Below are 18,549 nucleotides of genomic sequence, written 5' to 3' on the forward strand. Positions count from 1 at the left end.
GGCTTGCTGACAAAAATGTGCGTAACGTGCGATGAAACAAAGCACAAGCATGTCCCATAAGCTATCCGAAATACAAAGCAGTGCCACCTCCACTTCCCCCTCCCGCTACCACCATGTCATGCCTAAACGCTAGTGTTACTCATGGCCATTCACATGCGTGGTCTATAGCGTCTGAGAACTTTCAACGTGTAGCATCGTGTGATCACGGGGAGCTAATCGCTCTCCCATAATGAAACTCCAAATCATTCACAATTTTTGCTGAGCACAACACAGTTCATCACCCGTCACATCACGGTCGATGACGTGTGAGTTTATTTTCCAACAAAAGGTACATGGCGCGCTCCTATATATATGAGCGCAATTATGGTTTACACGCCCTGCGTAATATTATGCTACGCATATATGTTCGCCGAGAACATGTTTTTCTGTCTGAGCGTCACGTGACGTATAGCTCCGTCGCCGCTTTCCAGAGTATAGCTCCGTGGCCTTACTTGAGTTGAAGGGAGCTCGCAATGGGACGCCGCACGTCACTGTCGGCTCGTAATGGTGCATTCAGCAACGGATCGAATCCCGATGTGGCGGGACGGACGGCGCGTCACGTGACCTCACATCAGCGATTCCCCTCGTCCGCGACTCGTCCGCGCGGCTCGCGGACGGATGAACCCAACCTGTTTCTCACATCGGGATTCTGGCGGGGGAGAGCCGGTACTTCAGCGGAATAGCTTGGGGTCGGTGGCAACCAGTACACTTTTCGTCTGCTCGCGGCATGTCCTCCATGGCTCGCGGACAGCTGCATGACTTGTCGGCATCATCTACGCTTGAGCATTGTTTACTTAGTTTCCGGAGACTTTGTTCTCAGTTGATTAAATACGCAGAAATCACTTTTGGTGGTTCGGGAAATGTCGCCGCCGTCGCTTAACACGCAAGATTCTTAGCCGTCATGGTGGTGAAATATTCCAACTTCTGCAACCGGCGACGTGCCGCTTCTAAAGAAAAAAAAAAGGCGGGAGACACGTTTAGAAGTTCTACAAGTGGGGAATAATGTAGTTGAAAGAATATCCTGCTAGCAACTCCCTTTTCTCCTGAAAGAATAACGCTACCCTTACAAAAATCCTATATATGGACTTATATAAAAATCCCCATATATGGCTACATCAGGAATTGGGCATATCTGGCCCATATATGGAATCCCCGTATATGGGCCGTATATAAACTGATATGTCCAAGTCCTGATATAGCCATATATGGGCCTTATATCCCCATATATGGGTGTTGCTGTATATGGCCATATATGGCTATATATAGAAGCATCCATATAAGGTCTTATATGGATGCTTTCATATATGGCCTTATATGGATACCTTTATATAAAGCCATTCAAATGATTCATATATATTAGTTCAGCCTGTGTCACCGGCAAAAAATATAGCTGCTCAAATCATTCTTCAGCTAAAAATCTACCTGTTTGTTGAAAGGTCTGCATGCAGTCACTATCATCTCCAAAATAAAGGCAGTACATACCCCCTGAACATTCTTGTTCAATTAAGTTATCCTCATTATATCTCAAGTTATTCTCAACAACTATTTGCTAGAATGTACCTTGGCATCATATTAAATGTTAGTGGTGGGCACATGTCACTGTTAGTCCACTTTTCCTGAAGAGATACATTCTTTGTGCTTAAATTTATTACTTACTTATCGACACTTTTTTATTTATCTATTTATTTCATTACCCACAGCACCGATTGGCATTACATTGGGGGAGCATTTACGAAAAGTAGAATACAAAAAATACATAGTCAGCCAAACAAATAATAAAGTCACCTGAATCACAATCTGCAAGAGAAATTCATATATAAATCGGAACATGTTCTAACATGTAAATCGGAACAATTCTAACATGAAATAAAACAAATATTTGGGAGTATAGAGGCAATGCTAGAAGGCAGCTGGTTCCATCTTGTAATTTTTTTTGTAAAAATCATTTTGAAACACGTCAGTCTTGCATGCGATTATTCTTGAACCTATGGTCAACACTGTCCGAGAAATAGTACAGTGCAAGTAAATATTCCGCTTTATCGATTCCGACTTGACAAAAATAAATAGCATAAAAGAACCCAATTTGAGTTTCGTAAAGATATTTTTCACAGTGTGTTATGTTTAAAACATTTCTCGCGTGTCAATGGAGCGTCCATAGTCAGTCAAAACGAAATATTGACTTGCTATTGACCGTATGAACTGCGTGTGCATTGCATAACTTAAATGAGTTGATAATCAACTTTTAAGGAGTTCGGTCGAAAGTGATTGGTATGCAAGCTTGTTATGTACAAGTATTGTGACTAATGACCTATAGAACGACTGCTAAAACTGGTGTCTAAAGGTCTCTGTGCGCGTGGGAACGGAGGCATTTAACAATATTTCTTGCCAACGGGACACTAAAAATGTACTTTGTAAACGTAATACGCTTTCCATTTTGCCACTAATGCATCATTAACGTAACAGTGGTAAAGAGCTCATTCTGCAGAAATTCCGGCGTAGGCATCGGTGGCTCTCCGTGAAAAATCGTCTTGTCAATGATCGAAAATTGAGAGAATGCAAATAAAACAAATATTGTAAATTTTCGGGTTTGAGTGATGATCGAAATCATGCAGGCAATTTGCATGGCATGCAAGTGCTCTACCACACAGCTATGCATCTGCTTGGAAATAAAGCATGAATAACTTCCTCTTGTTGTAAATGCAAGAAAAATAACTGTCATGCTTAACAAATACATGTATCCTGCATACAGGTTTCACAACACAACATTTATTATCGCAGCTATATTGCATGATACAAACGTGCATTGTCATCAAGCATCACAACACGTTATTACCAACGTGACTTTGCGGTCTAAAGACAGCCAACCATTACAAAAGGCACACTGGTTACTGCACGTATTCCCTCACGACTGCGTAGTGGGTGCATAAAGTTCTAAAACATTTTACACACATTATATTGAGAAGCACGTTCTGCTGGGCAAGTTGGTACTTCATCTTAACTTAGTTGCGCGAAAAAATTTGAAGTGCGAAAGGAAGACACCTGGACACAGCGCACACTAACAACTGAAACTTCATTGGAGAAAACAGACATATGTATGCGGTTACGACAACACGTGAGGTGGAAAAAAATGACTAGATGAGCAGACATCTGATCATTTTCTTTCACAGTCTGGACATCGTGTGGTGGACGGCACTGCGCTGTCGTGTGGGAAGTATTATTTAGAATTTATTTATATAATTGTAGATCACAAAGCTTCTCTAAAAGAATTAACAACCATTCTCTAACCATTCATCATATTGTAGAGAGTGTGGCTGCGCGCCCTTGTTTGGAATACGGTAGTTAAAGCTAGATTCAGTGACACGGTATAGCGCGGGAAATTGGAGAGGCGTATTTCATAAACAAAGCTGGGGATTCATGTGTCACGTAACTCTCACGTATGTTGCTTGCTACTGAGGTAGCTTTCCTGGAAGCGCATCATTTATACAATCTGTCTGCTCATCTCATCCTTTTCTTTCACCGCACGTGTTCTCGTAACCGCAAATATACGTATGTCTGTTTTCTCCAACAATGTTTCAGTTGTCAGTGTGTGCTGCGTCTAGGTGTCTTCCTTTTGTATTTCAATTTTTTCGCGCAACTCGGTAATTACATAATATTTCTTGTTCTTTAAACTATGTTACCCCTTTTTTACACAAAATGCAGCCATGTGCGACACCTTCATTGAGAAACTTTCAACCTTCTCAATTACACAGTACTATTCTACAATTAAATTTGTTCAAGTAGCATCATGCAATAAAGAGTACACACTAAGTGATTGAATTACGCACAAGAAACAGGATCGATACTGCTATCACGTTCAACTGTAAAAAACGGAGCTTAGCGGTCCCCCAATTTTTTCACGCAGTAGCAAGCCCTAATGCATCATACCAGTTTATTTGTCGGCTTGCGTAAATCTATCTACAGTGCTCACAGGTTAAAACGTGACATCGCATTATTTTGTGTAACTATGTATGCGGGTATGCGCAGTTCCTCAAGATAACCACGCGATGTTGCGACATCAGTAACGATAATGTCGCCTGTGATGTACGCATTCCAGTCAAATTTACACTTATATCACCCTGATTGTAGATGGCGGAAACGAAATTACGGGTTATTTTTAAGTTTTTTCATTTAGATCCGTGACATAGCACCATGTTTTGAAGAATCAAACTAGCAACAAAATTTTAACTGCGTGTCCTTATCAAAACACGCGTAAATATAAAAACAAGTGGAACGTAGACGAAGAAAGATAAATCCAAACGCAAGACAAATTCAAACGTGGGCTCATAAATCTCATGACACCCTTGGAGTTGGAGATATGCAACTTTTTTTTATTTGTAATTGCGCAAGTTGTAATTTATCCTTGGTTTTTCCTCAAGCGTTAAAATGAGAAAAATACAACACAAGTATATTTACATCAATATACTTATGAAAAGTACAATGGCACAAAACCAACATTTTCCTGACGTAGATTTTTTAATTAAATAGAGCACTGTCTGGATCAAGTGAAAAAAAAGAAAGTTTTGTCATATCGCTTAAACAAAACAGCCTAATGACGTAACCACGATTAGCATAAAGTTATTTACTCAGCAAGCATGCAATGTGGTATGTTTTCGAGTTATCATAATATTTATGAACAACGTGCGAAGGTAATGAAAATGATGAACTTACCTTAACATTTAACCGAGACTTGTCTTTCAAGGAGCCTGTTAATCCTGATAACCTATTCACACCTTAAAGCCACCACGTCCATTCGTACTGCTTTAGGAAGAAGTTTTGAAGGAACGCTTGCCCGCAAGCGTGGGTATTCATTTTTTTCTCGCACGAAAAGTTGACGATCGGCAATCCAGCAGTGTACAGACACACACGCACACAAAAACACTTCCACGTCCGTCCACAATTTCGCCACGTACAGCGAAGTAGATTCCTGAGAGCTGCGCGATTATCTTGTGTAAATTGGAGCAGTAGTTGAACACGAAATAAGAGCAAAAGGAATGAAAATTAACAAACTCGATCAGCACGGCACCCATGACTCCGGCGAGCAAAAAAGCATCAATGGCGCGGATGGATACAGTGCATGCCATGCACATCACAATGAACATTACATTACTCCTTGAGATCAATGGTTTACGCACTTTTCACTAGAACTAAATTTTCCTGAGCTTATTGGCGAACGACGTTTCATTTTTAACAATTATTGACGCAATGTTATTACCATACGACTGAATGTTTGTGCAAACTATTTTCTTCGTCGTTACTTGAAATGGGCCGCGGCACTCTCTTTCCTGCTGTGTCGACAGACTGGTGTAAGCCACGTCAGGGCTGCAGGGCGCCTACGTGCGCTTCTTCGAACTACGTTCTCCGAATTGTCCACCCATCCGATGGGCGCCCTTTTTTGTATTTTTTTTACTGTGCGCACCCCTTGCAACCAATGCAGTCAGGCGAGTTTTTTCAGACAATGGATTTCAACTTACTCCCGCGAGCCGAAAAAGCTGCACGTGGAGGACCTTTGAGACAGGCGTTCCGTGGAGCTGAAATCACTGCTTCGTGTACGCTGGCTACGAAGACGCGTTTCAGCCAAATTTTCATCTTATTTCGCAAGGACTGATAATGATAATAATATGATTCAATCAACAAATAATCAATCAATCATTTTTAACGTATTCAAGAACAACCACAGGGTTTTTCACGCTGGCGCGCGCGAAAATAAAACAAAAATAAACAATACATTACAGACTGTCCACAGAAAAGCAGATCAATGAAAAGAGCAAAAACGAGCTGTCGAAAAAAATCAATGCACAATGGGAACAACAAACAAAAGAGTAGATATTCATGGAATGGGACTGAAAAATAATGTGGAATATACACAACCGTGCCGAAGGCTTCCTGAAAGACGGAAAAGGAAAGAATCTGTGCATATGCAAATCTACGTTAGGACAGGGCAGCCTTCACTGACAAAACAAAATGACTGTAGACTATGAAAAACATAACGAATCAAGAAAGTTGACGTTAGAGAGACTCGGTATTCTGTAAAGGATAGAGTGTTGAAAGAAGCTGGTAGGTACATGCAAAGGTCGATTCTCTCTCGATAACTTACGCAAAGTTTGAAAATTATTACAACCAAGAAGGGCAGAATATCTCACCCTGAACTAGCTTGTAAATAAATAACAGCTCAGCACAATTTTGCCGGCCATTAACTGATGGCAAATATAATATTCCAGCAGTGTTGAAAGGATTCTAGTGAAACGATGGGGGTAAATGCTTATGAAATTTTTCTGTACTCACTCAGTGGCGCTACTGCTGGATTTAGCAAGGCCATTCCAAATCAGATATGCATATGTACTCAAGTTGAGCACAACATATCACGGTGTACCATTTGTAGAAGGCTGTAGGAGAACCGGATTCTCGCGAGATGTTGAGCCAACAGGAAGAGAATGAAGGCCTCGCATGGCAGCACATTTAATGCAAGTAGAAAAAAATCAGCATGCTATCAAAAAGAACACCAAGATAACTGATCTCATAAAACTTACATAACGACACAGTATGACAGCATATGGATTTGCTGTTGGACGTTTTGCGAAATACAACAACAACAACATTAATAATAATATTAATAATAATAATAATAATAATATTAATAATAATAATAATAATAATAATAATAATAATAATAATAATAATAATAATAATAATAATAATAATAATAATAATAATAATACACTCATATCATTCTGACATGGCCGAAAATATCTAGCCACATTGAATGAAATGCCAGTGTCCTGGTGCCCATGAATCTCTATACGCGAGTGTGCACTTGCGCAGTTTGGTGAGTATGTACCGGCATACATATCTTATAAGTAAGTGCACTACCGTGTTGGTGTTGAAAGGATATGTTCGCAAGCAGTTTGAATCGTTACGCGCCTGCACAGCAAGGGGCTGTTTACATAATGTAGAGTTTGGCTTAGGTATCACGCCAGCCCGCAAAAAAATGTGTCATACTAATTGTATTCACAAGGCAATGTTTAGGCTAATCCTGATGATGGCACGTGCGCTTTAGTGACCTCGACCAAGTAATGACACACCGACAGAAAATAGAAGTTTTGTGAATTCGGCAGCCTACGTTAAATGTTGCTATAAAGCTTCAGGATTTCATTACATGGTCCATTAAATATGTATCACGTGTGAGTCAGTTGCACCTTTCTTAACGTACATGTCTATGACGTGAGATTTATTTGACGCTTGCAAACATTACAATAAATTAATTGTTCACTTGTGCAATCATAAAATTTTTGATAAATTTACTATGTGCACAGCCAGGAACATTATACGTAGCCAAAGAAAACGCAAGATGTATTTTTGCAGTAAATTAGTACAACTTCCATCTTGAATGTAATCATAATAGTGCCTGCAAGTTGCATTCACGTAAGTTCTTTTTGTTTTTGAAAATACTCCCTTAAACATTGCACTGCGCACGCAATTTTAGTAAATGGCTGCTGAAAGCAATCGCAGATGAGGGGTCAACAGGAATACTAGAAATCTTGTTATATGAAGGGAGCATATAGCCATCAAAACTTTCAAATAATCAGAAATTTTGTCCACCGATGTGGAAGCTAAAAGTGCATTGAAATTACTATTTCTTGCTGCCACTTTAAAAAATGCATTAATGTGAACAATATAACTTGCATGCATTTTGTCTTTACATAATACTATATAGGATTGCTCCATAATAATAGCGAGGTTCGGAAGCTTCAATACGTTTTGTGACTTGACACGATTCCTTCCTCGTAAAACATGTCTGCTCTTGTATACATTATTTACGTCGTATTAATTTCAACTTATTGTTTCAAACCTAAATGCCATGAAAAATGTACGAGTTAAATTACACGAATGCATGCATATATGCATTCAACTGAGTTGCAACTATCACGTACACAAAGCTGACCTGAAATTTCGGTTTTTTTTTGCATGGCAGAAACCACATATATATTTAATACTCCTATTGTTATGAAAAATAAGCAGGTCAGCTTTGTGTACAAATTGTTATATATTACAATTCGCATAAAAGTGTGATCACGGTGCTAAATATATACGTGGTTCATCCCAAATAAGAGAGCACTTCCACATATAAGGACCCACTTGATATGTTATATATGGTGTGGCCGTGCCTTATTTGGCCGGATTTGACTCCTTATATGGGCCAACCGCGTCATATATGGCCGTATATAACCCCATACATGAACCGACTCCGCCAGATATACATCCATATATGCTTATATGTGGCCACATATGCTGCCATATATGCTTATATATGGCCAGATATAACTTATATATGGGCCATGTATGGCGTTTCCGTAAGGGTACTCGTTCATTTGTCACAACACGACAGACATCGCAGCCAAGCTTCGCTTCTTGCGGGCATCCATGTTGAATACTCTCAAACCGGTCTGCTGCCAGCGGGCGCAGGTGAGCGCCGAATCTGCTGTCGAGGGTAATCCGGCTGTCTTCCCCTAGGACACCGTCCGTCGTGTGGATGCGCCTGCAGGCGGACCATCCGTGGATTAGCTGTCCGCGTCCACGACAAATCCGGATTCGGTCCGTCGTCTGAATGCACCATAAAGAGCCCGACGAAATCTTGAAGAGTACAAACTGAAGTACCCTAATGTCAACGTCCCCTCCTCGCCAATTTCTTAACTGACCCTTTCTTGCAGTTTCAGGGACTCCGAAACCCAGCACGCCATATTGCACTTGCACGCCATGGATCCATTATTAAAAGCACACCCTGCTTGCAGGGCGCATTTATTCATTCCCTTGCCACGCTTTCCCGAGACACGCACATCGTGCGCACGGCCGTTTACACCTATTTTTGCTACCTACTCCAAGTTCAACATACATGCACTGGGAAATACAACTTGTGTCCGCGACGCAAAGCAACGCTTGTATTTGCTACGGCGCTGCATTGCCGGTGGCGTACTTGCATTCAGAGTATCGCACGATTAATGTTTCCCGCCAAGCCATCGGTCACGCGCGCTTTTCGTTCGCCACGCGCACGTCCTCTCCGCGAACCTACAGCCCCAAAGCCGGAAGCGTGCGTTGTGCACTTATTGTTACTTATTGAATAGCCAGTGCGAACTCGTGTACATTGAATATTCGTAGTGTAAAAAACTTGGAGGACGCTTGAGCTTTGCCTTAAAAAGTAGAACAGGATAGCGAAATCGCGGATCCTGCTCCCATTGCTTGCTCATCTATCTATCTATCTATCTATCTATCTATCTATCTATCTATCTATCTATCTATCTATCTATCTATCTATCTATCTATATATCTATCTATCTATCTATCTATCTATCTACATCTGACCCCTCTTCTGATTGGCTCCTTAACTTCGTATATACCAAAACTGGCATGGGGGGCCATGACCCATGAGTGTGTAACGAGCAGTAATCACAGGTCATTGCTGAACAACATGATTTGCCTGTCGTCTACGTCATAAAATTCGGCAGATCCCACGTGCCTTGGGAATCCACGTTATGCGAAGCGTGCGCAGGGAACGTGACCGTATTGTAATTTTTATTGAGGGACACGTCGTGAAATGACGCTAAATATACGTATAAATGTTGCGCGCACAGGCATATGTTGAAGTGTTGCAGATGGTTATACAACCAGTCATCTGCACTTGCGCAACGATGCCGACAAGAACGTGAGAATTAGCAACACCAGAAGCGATAGGCTGGTATGAAGCGGTGGTGCTTGCGAGGATGTCAGCCCTGGACACTGCTACATAATTCAACTTAAGCGCAAGGTACCTAACTAAAATTAACGTTAACCCGACGTAACGACTGTATCTTAAGGGTATATATTGAAGCTTTATTAAGGGTGGATAGCCAGCACTGCAACCACAATTCAAGTTTCGCGAGCGTTAGAGTCTATTTGAAAAGTAGTTCAGGGACCTGGCGTGGCTCTGTGGCAGAATGGTGGACTGCCGCGCAGAATGATTGGTTTCGATTCTTTTTAGGGACTCGGACATTTATTCTTCGCATTCGTTGGGTGAACGCTGCCGATGTCGCGTTTTTCATAACGCTCACGCGTTAAAATTGCCCATCTGTGTTCTGGTCGTTCCTGGGTATATACTAAGTGTCAATAACCTGTGGACGATACCCACCCGCGGGTATGTGCTTCTGTCTCTATGAGGAGTGTTCGAATACGTACGCGACGGTATTGTGACATTATTCATGCCTTCACTGCATCACGTGACATTCGTCAAACCATCTTACCCTCGCTTACTAATTTTATTTTACACCAAATGCAGGCGGTGAACATGAGACCACCCATACGGAAGCAGCTAGCTAGCATAGATAGATAGATAGATAGATAGATAGATAGATAGATAGATAGATAGATAGATAGATAGATAGATAGATAGATAGATAGATAGATAGATAGATAGATAGATAGATAGATAGATAGATAGATAGATAGATAGATAGATAGATAGATAGATAGATAGATAGATAGATAGATAGATAGACAGACAGACACACAGACAGACAGACAGACAGACAGACAGACAGATAGACAGATAGATAGATAGATAGATAGATAGATAGATAGATAGATAGATAGATAGATAGATAGATAGATAGATAGATAGATAGATAGACGGCCAAAAGTGCTTGCAGTACGGAAAGAAAAGCTCCGCAGTGAATTCGCATTTTATTCCGCTTGTCACGTGTGGCACATAGCCTCATTCCACGAATAATGGTAAGCGAGTATGCCCCATAAATAGATGGATGGATGGATGGATGTATAGATTGATGAAATAAGTTTATTTGTTGTCCCGAGCAACGTGACTAGCGCTTAGGGGGCTTCTCCCACGTTGATACAGGTAGGCTAAATCTGACCGCCGCATCGTGAGCTCTATAGATGACTCGCAGTATAGTCAACCGTGGCTCTGGAAATTTTAATGTGATTGTGAGACATGAAACTTTATTTTTGTCGTTGCTGCGTGTTATTGAGGAAGAAACATTTATTGCTGATGTAGAGCGTGGACAGCGAGCCCCATATATTGCATGGTAGGTGCTCCCTCACTGTGTGGAGCATGAAGGAAAGCATCTCCGGCGTAATACTCTTCATCACGCAGATGATCCGGTGCTGATCGAAAGCAGAAGTTCTGGCAATGATGGTCTCTCAGTAATACACCGCCACATGCGGACATGGGAGATGAGGGAAAGTGAGAAATTTGAGAAGGATGTGGTGGAAATCTCCTGGTTTGCCGCAGTTTGCATGAATACTACAATTAATCTTGGTATGGGGTGTTTTGTAATGGGAGATTTGGAGTCGTTCGAGTTTGTAGGCATCACCTTCGAGCTTGTAAGCGTCGCCTTAGCGATGGGGCTGAAATGTGTATACTCTTACGTCCCGACAGTGAAATGGTGTTTAACGAAGCGGTAGGTGGGAGACTGGTTCTACTGGAGTGTCCCTTCAAGCGGCGGCCAGATTTGAAGTCTAGGTGGCGCCTCGGCTGATGCTTCGAAAAAAGACCCTATACACGCTTCGCATTGAGACAACGCCTATTTCAGATGAAGTGTTTTCTATACGCCGTTCTGTAGAAAAAGCCTAGAAAAAGATATTATATAGAGAGTAGCCATTCGAAGCTTTTCGCGGCCCAGCAAGAAAGGGTCTCACTAAACACTAGATAACGTACCCATGATCGCTTTTACTCCTTTTTCAAGACATGTAATAGCCACTTTGGTAGGGCATTGAAAGTCCAAGATTGGCATCAAATTTCTGCAAAGAAGAAATCTTAATAATTTGTGCAATTTTTCAAATGCGCTCTACATCGTGTCCCGCGGAGGACGTTTAATACCTTGCCAAAAAAATCCGTAAAGTGAGACTATAATGTGTTGTCTTTCTGCATTTGTTTTGCGCAAAGGGTGCAAAAATTATGTGGTTTAGATACACTGTACATTTATTCAATTTGCGGAAGCATGGGTGTGTAGCCTAGTGGTAAAGACCCTCGCTTTCGGTGCTGAGCGTACGGGTTGAAATACCGGCATCCGAAGAAACATTTTTGTTATTTTCTTTATAATGAAGACATTATCGAATCTGACCAGCCACTTCTCGCGCTGATAGCAGCAATGTATCTCGGCTTCAGGGCCCCTGCGGGAGTGTCCGCTCTTTACGTAAGCATGTTTCTCAATTGAAATACTGCGTATGCACACCTACGAATACAGAATTTATAGATACGCCTACATATCGTATGTAGCGGTCGTAGGCGTTGCTAGATACGCCTACGACCGCTACATACGATATGTAGGTTATCGTACCGTAGTGCAAATTTCGGTACGATAAAACTGACGTTTCTGCTTTAGGGAGAAAGCCGACTTTACGTCTGCCCGTAAATTATTCCTTACGTGCTTACGTGCTAGTGTAGTCGACGTGTTCGGCAAACCGACGATATGCGCACAACTACTCAGCCTACGCAAAGACGCCGATTTACCTTGTAACGCTTCACTCTCAGCTAACAATCCGTCACTGGCTGATACTCGCTGTCCGCTTTCCATTAAATTGAGTGCTGCAATGCGTGGGATTTGTCGGATTCCCGATGATGGTTGCGATATTGCCGCAGGCGGGCTTAGCCTGCCCTGCATGTGCGGCAACTTTTTCACCTGACGCGAATTGCAGGCATCTGCCACCACACGCTCACTGTCTTGCTGGAAGGCCCTAAAGTATCGCTACACGTTCTTCCTTGTTGCTGCAGGCGCTTCACAAACAACGTTATTTTCAAAAGCTCGGTACCTGTGGCCACCCCTTTGCAGGGTACGGAACATCGCATGTCGCGGGATTAAATCCCGGCTGTGGCGGCTGCATTTTCGATGGAGGCGGAAATTTTCGATGGAGGCGGCCCTCCACTACGGCGTCTCTCATAATCAAATAGTGGTTTTGGGACGTTAAACCCCACAAATCAATCAATCGGAACATCGCATGTCTTTTCCTGTCAAACTGAGCGCATAAGGCAAATAAATGCTCAATGTTGCCGATGTCACCGCAGAAGGCTCAAAGCGGCGAAGCGCATTGCCTAGCCTTAAGTGATCAAGCCAAGCTATATGTGTAGTAGGTACCTCAACGTCGCTTGTTGCAGAGCTAGTCCGTTGGTCATAGATGCTTCAGGTAGAAACTGGGGGATCCACTTGAGTGATTGCAAATTGGATCTTTGTTCTTCTGGCAAGCCTTACGAGCTTTTGGAACACTTATCTGCGTTTTTAGTGCCATTTTTATCACTGCATTCGGTCCTTTGAGCAGTATCTACATGCTTTTCAAAATCGCACATCGTATGCGAATGCAGATGGCTCGTGCAGCATAGTCCACGCAAGAGAGCGGCCGAACGACGAATGGCATCGATTACCGTTGTGTGCACCTCTTGCGCCTGAAGGTAAAGTTAGAATTCAGATCGAAGGGACTCATCATTTCGCGGCTTCACTCCACCGAGCGAGGTATTATCTACGTCAACCGGTTGACGATACATGCGTGCATGTAGGACACGACCCGGCGATGAGGACAACGCTGTTCGGGAAGATTTATTTTCGCATCGTATGGTGGTCTGCGGGTCTAAACTTCCGGATTAAGACAGGAGTGGGATACGAATGATTGCTATATGGTGCGTAAAATAAGGGCGAGTACTGAAGCATTTGGCTGAACACGAGAAATATATGCCCCAAATTATATCCCGTACTATATGGGTAAAAACAAAACAAAAGCCATGCATCTCCACGAAGTGAATGATGATGAGTGGGCGAAGCTCTGGGTATCATATGGATCTTACCATACGTTTCCTGAGCGTTGCCTCATATAATCTAAATTGAGTGGCATAATGTGACATGAAGAATCGACGACAAAGTTTGGTCTTACGGTTCATAATGCCTACGTTGAGCTCGCCGACTAGTTTAGGCGTTTGTGTTTGTGCTTATATGGTCCTCTTGCAATTATAATTGTACTTCGTTTATTATAAATCTTTCCTTTTAGCTGACATTTGTGGGTATGTGTCGCAGATATGCGGGTATGTTTCAAAGGTGATTGAAGGTTTATAGCGGCTCAGCATTGGTGAGAACAAAAATTGGTAGTTTGGACATGAGTGTGTATCTTGAAGCCACCGACTAGTATAAAGGGGTTGAGCTTCTGGGTATTTTCTAACGTAATGCCACAAGTATGATTGCTATTCATCATCATCATCATCAGCTTGACTACGTTCGCTGCAGGACAAAGGCATCTCCAATGTTCCACCAGTCAACTTGGTCCTGTGTTTGCTGCTGCCATTATAGCCGGAAAATACTTAAACTCATCTGCCCACCTAACTTTCTGTCCCCCCCTAACCCGCTTGCCTTCTATGGGAATCCAGTCAGTAAACCTTAATGACCAGCGGTTATTCTGTCTACGTGCAACGGGCCCAGCCCATGTCGATTTCTTCTTCTTGATTTCAGCTATGATAGCCTTAACCCGGTTTCTTCCCTGATACACTCTGCGCTCTTCTTGTATCTTCAGGTTACACCTACCATTTTCCTTTCCATTGCTGATTGATATCACTCTATTGTTAAACCTCTCTTTCTTGTGTGTGTGTGTGTGTGTGTGTGTGTGTGTGCGTGTGTGTGTGTGTGTGTGCGTGTGTGTGTGTGTGTGTGTGTGTGTGTGTGTGTCACATCCATAAATTTTCCCGTCACCGCGGACGCACAAGGCCCGGCCCCAGGTGCTTCACCCGTTAAAATCAAAGTTCCACACATAACATCAATATATCCTGCGTTCTGGGCAAGTACAGATAAAAAGAAACCATAGTGAATTAAAAAGAGGAGGGGGAGGGCACTTCAATCGTAGTTATGTTACTAGCAAAGAAAAAGAAGGAAATAAATAATAAGCAGGGTGGCGGGTTAATCTTGATGCTGGTTTTTGCTATATGCGAATTTCCATGGTTTCTTTTTTTTTATGGTACATGTGCCCGTACTAGATGTCGATTCACTTTTGCAATGAGAAAGCACAAAAAGTGATCTTTTTTTTTTGTCCAGCTCATGTAGGTACCGTGACCCGTATCGCTTACGTAGACACATATACACATGCTTATTTACGCAGTTCTCAGTGGTTGACCCGTTTTCTCGCTCCTTTATTAGGCCTGACGCGACTATACCACTACCGTAAGTGGCTTTTAACAATTCACGATGGCGCATAGTGTGCACACTTGGTAACAACGTTTGCTCTTTATGAGTGACCCCCGGTGCAGCGTCCCTTTAAGTAGCAATATACGCGTAATTTATAGGGCCCTTTCTTGGATGAAGGCAATTAGGAACGAGGAACTCTGCTGAGGAGAAAGGAGCCCGTTGTGTTGTTACGGGCGAAAACGAGTAGGAACGTACTACAGCCGACATCCTTAAGCGTTGATGGCCACAGGGTGCGAAGTGCTGTAAAATAAACGCTGCAGGTTGCCCAGCCACCTCGGTTTGCTTCTGGCTCCATTTCTTTCAATTTATGCTTGTTGCAAGGAGCGTTTTGCGGCGTACAATGCGCACTAGCCGCAAAGGAGAGAACTGTTATACGGTACATTCAATTTGGCGCGAGCGTCGTATGTGCGCTTCGCTGGGCCATGCTATTTACAGCTTTACAGAGGAAAAAAAACGAAACATCGCGTGTGTTGTGTCTCTGGTGATGCTCCATGGTGCTGTAATGCGAAAAGGAGAATAGCTGCAGAGTGGAACATTTCTGCGGATTCTCAGGCTGCACTATGTACTCACAGACGAAAGTGATGACGGAAACATAGGCAGGAATAGTGCTGTCGAGTGGTTAGCACGCTTCCATTTAACCTTTCGCTGCTTTCTCCATAGCTGCCGTATACCATTAGTGGAGCGGTAGGAACGTTGTCTTTACGACTGTTGTTTCCGTTTAACAGTGAAAAATTAAAGCCGCAAGAATCTTTCTCTAAGCGTTGTATGCGGGGGTGCGCTACTCAGAGCCAGCGCAATGCGATGATAAAAGAAACATGGTCATTCACGACGGTGGTGTCGCCTGAGGACGATAGCACACCCACTGTATGAGATTAAACTCCAACAACCACTAATCAAGCACTGTGCTGTTCAAGAAAGGCGCGTTTGCTCTACGGTTGAGGGGTGAAAGTGTGCTGAGGGGCTTCTGTAGGCGAAAGGGCTGGGTATAACCAAATATTTCCAAGTCTATAACCACTGGTACAGTTACGTTGGCTTCAAGAATTTCAGCAATGCATCCTTCGCCCTCATCCACGATTACGTCTCAGGAAGACATTCCAAAATGGTTACTATTGTCATCGTTCTGTGGTCTGTGTGAGCTAGAGTGACCACATGTGCTTGGCTCTAAATTGTAGCGAGGACGGTCGTATAGGAAGGAATGAAAATAAGAGAGAAAGTAAACGCTGGAATGTTAATTAGTTTGGCAGTAGTACTACTGCTTCACCAAAGCCTTCAGATGCAAATGCCGGGAAAACACGTGCTCTGGTGAACTGTGCCGCAGCAACTACCTCTGCTAAACCCAAGGGATGTAAACTTGTTCGCATAAAACATGTAGATTGACAACGTCACTTTTTATGTCTTGTATGTCTTCAATAAGTTGCCGATTGTCGATGGTGAATATATTCAGCTGGCTTACGAAGTATACGTGTGCATTTGGACGATCGTAGACAGATATGTGTGCTAGGTCTCAACCGAGTCTCACAAACAATAGATAAATTTTCTTCTCAAGTCTGACTTATATAATAAAGCACACACGCGGCGCTATAAACCCTGATTGTTGCTATAGGCAACTTTTTGTTTTCAACAGCTAAACGTGCATGACCAGACATAACTGTCTCATATTGTGGTTGTAGTGCTAGAGATTTATAACGTTGATGGACAGATCTTCATTGCTTTTCCTTCTGACACTCAATACTTGACTGTCATCTAACCATCGTACGCTGTATTTATATCAAGCTGATTTCAGCGCACGCATTACACACGAGGATGGGAGGAAGTGGACATACCAGCATTGTTCTACTTTATTCCATTTTTTTCAGTTCTGGAAGGGCTGAAACAACACCATTATAAATTCCAATCAACCAGTCCGGTTTTCATTACCTTTACAATAGGGTAGAGTGTTTTTTACCCTGCGCTGCCATGTGTCAAACAAATGAGGGAGCTTTGTCAGGTTGCTTTCTCGCGGCTTTTGCTACCACACATGTCTAAAGCGTGTATGAAAACAAATGCTTGTTGGAAAAATAAGAAACTGAAAACTTAAAGGGAAACACGTTTCGGTACGCAGGGCAAGGGAATGGTGACGACTTACTTCCTGTTGGGCGAAGACCCGCTGCCTACACGGACGCTGAACCCAGGACCAAAGACCGGGTGCGGCGAGGCCAGACAGCGACAAGGTTCCTGAGGAACGACAACGCCAGTGGTAGCCGCCGTGAAGCACGACGGGAACTGAACGCACGAGATTCTCTTTGTTAATTTTCCAACTCTCCAGCATACTTCAGGACTTCCAATGCCAGCGCGTCTCTCTTTTTTTTCTTCCCACACTTTCCTTTCTTCCAGACCCACGTCCGCTCAACGTTCATACGCGTTAGCGATGGCATCAGCACGTCCACACCTTGTTGATATAGTGACGAACAATCTTAATATGCGCGACCTGTGGGTCCTGGCTATAACAGTCGGACCACGGCCGCGATGTGAGAGAAAAAAAGAAAACAAATATTGCCTCTTACCCACAGTGTGGTCTCCTGTTCACTCTAATTTGCATGAAACTGGAAAAGCTTTTGCTAGTATTTCGCTTAGGAGAGCGCACGAAGAAAGCGGAGCAGCCCCCACCCCCCCTTTATTTATTGGCCTAAGAGGGGCGCGAAGCCCGCTCCGTATTTTTGCTCGGTCAGACCGCCCGCGTTGCTTAAAGAGATGCGTTATGAGCAGCTTCTGCATGACAGTGGCGGCCGAAGGCCCCGAATACCGCATTTTAAAGGGATGCTAAAGCGAAGCAATGACTCGGTTCAAATTGACAAACCATTCTTTGAGAACTCTATTATCACAAGGTTCACCGTCAATAGTGCATGATTAGCGGAGAAAATTAAGGCTTAAGTTTCATTTTTAAATTTCACACTGAAATCTCTGCGCATGCCATCATTGATTTGAAAATGTATTTTTTCGAGTTTTCGCAACATGGGGTCAGTGAAATTTGTTGAAACTTCGTGTGTGTTAGGTCTGTGGCACACACGGATGACTACTTCATTTTGACCGGTTACATAGTACATAGGACGCAGTGGACTTGACCTATACATTGACTTGGGTTAGTTAGTACATACTTAGCAGGAAAAACAGCGCAACGAAAGGACGAGAACGAAGGAACACAACGCATAGGACGAGCACTGAACTTAAAACTTGACCTTCTTGCACTAAGCATTCACTTCTATATAGCGTGCAATACCACACCGCCTTTGCAGTC

The 18,549-nt window shown here is 42.9% G+C and overlaps 1 protein-coding gene across 1 annotated transcript in view; it reads left to right on the plus strand.

Moving 5' to 3' along the window:
• LOC119172915 (atrial natriuretic peptide receptor 1) overlaps nucleotides 1–17,817 on the plus strand; it is a 433,548-nt gene extending 415,731 nt beyond the window's left edge. Inside the window, exon 9 of the mRNA XM_075893770.1 lies at nucleotides 17,377–17,817. Coding sequence (XP_075749885.1) covers nucleotides 17,377–17,493 — 117 coding nt within the window. The 3' untranslated portion in view covers nucleotides 17,494–17,817. The remainder of the gene's footprint in view (nucleotides 1–17,376) is intronic.
• The last annotated feature ends 732 nt before the right edge of the window (nucleotides 17,818–18,549 follow it).

The sequence above is a fragment of the Rhipicephalus microplus genome, chromosome 4 (assembly GCF_043290135.1).
Source record: "Rhipicephalus microplus isolate Deutch F79 chromosome 4, USDA_Rmic, whole genome shotgun sequence".
Lineage (NCBI taxonomy): Eukaryota > Metazoa > Arthropoda > Arachnida > Ixodida > Ixodidae > Rhipicephalus > Rhipicephalus microplus.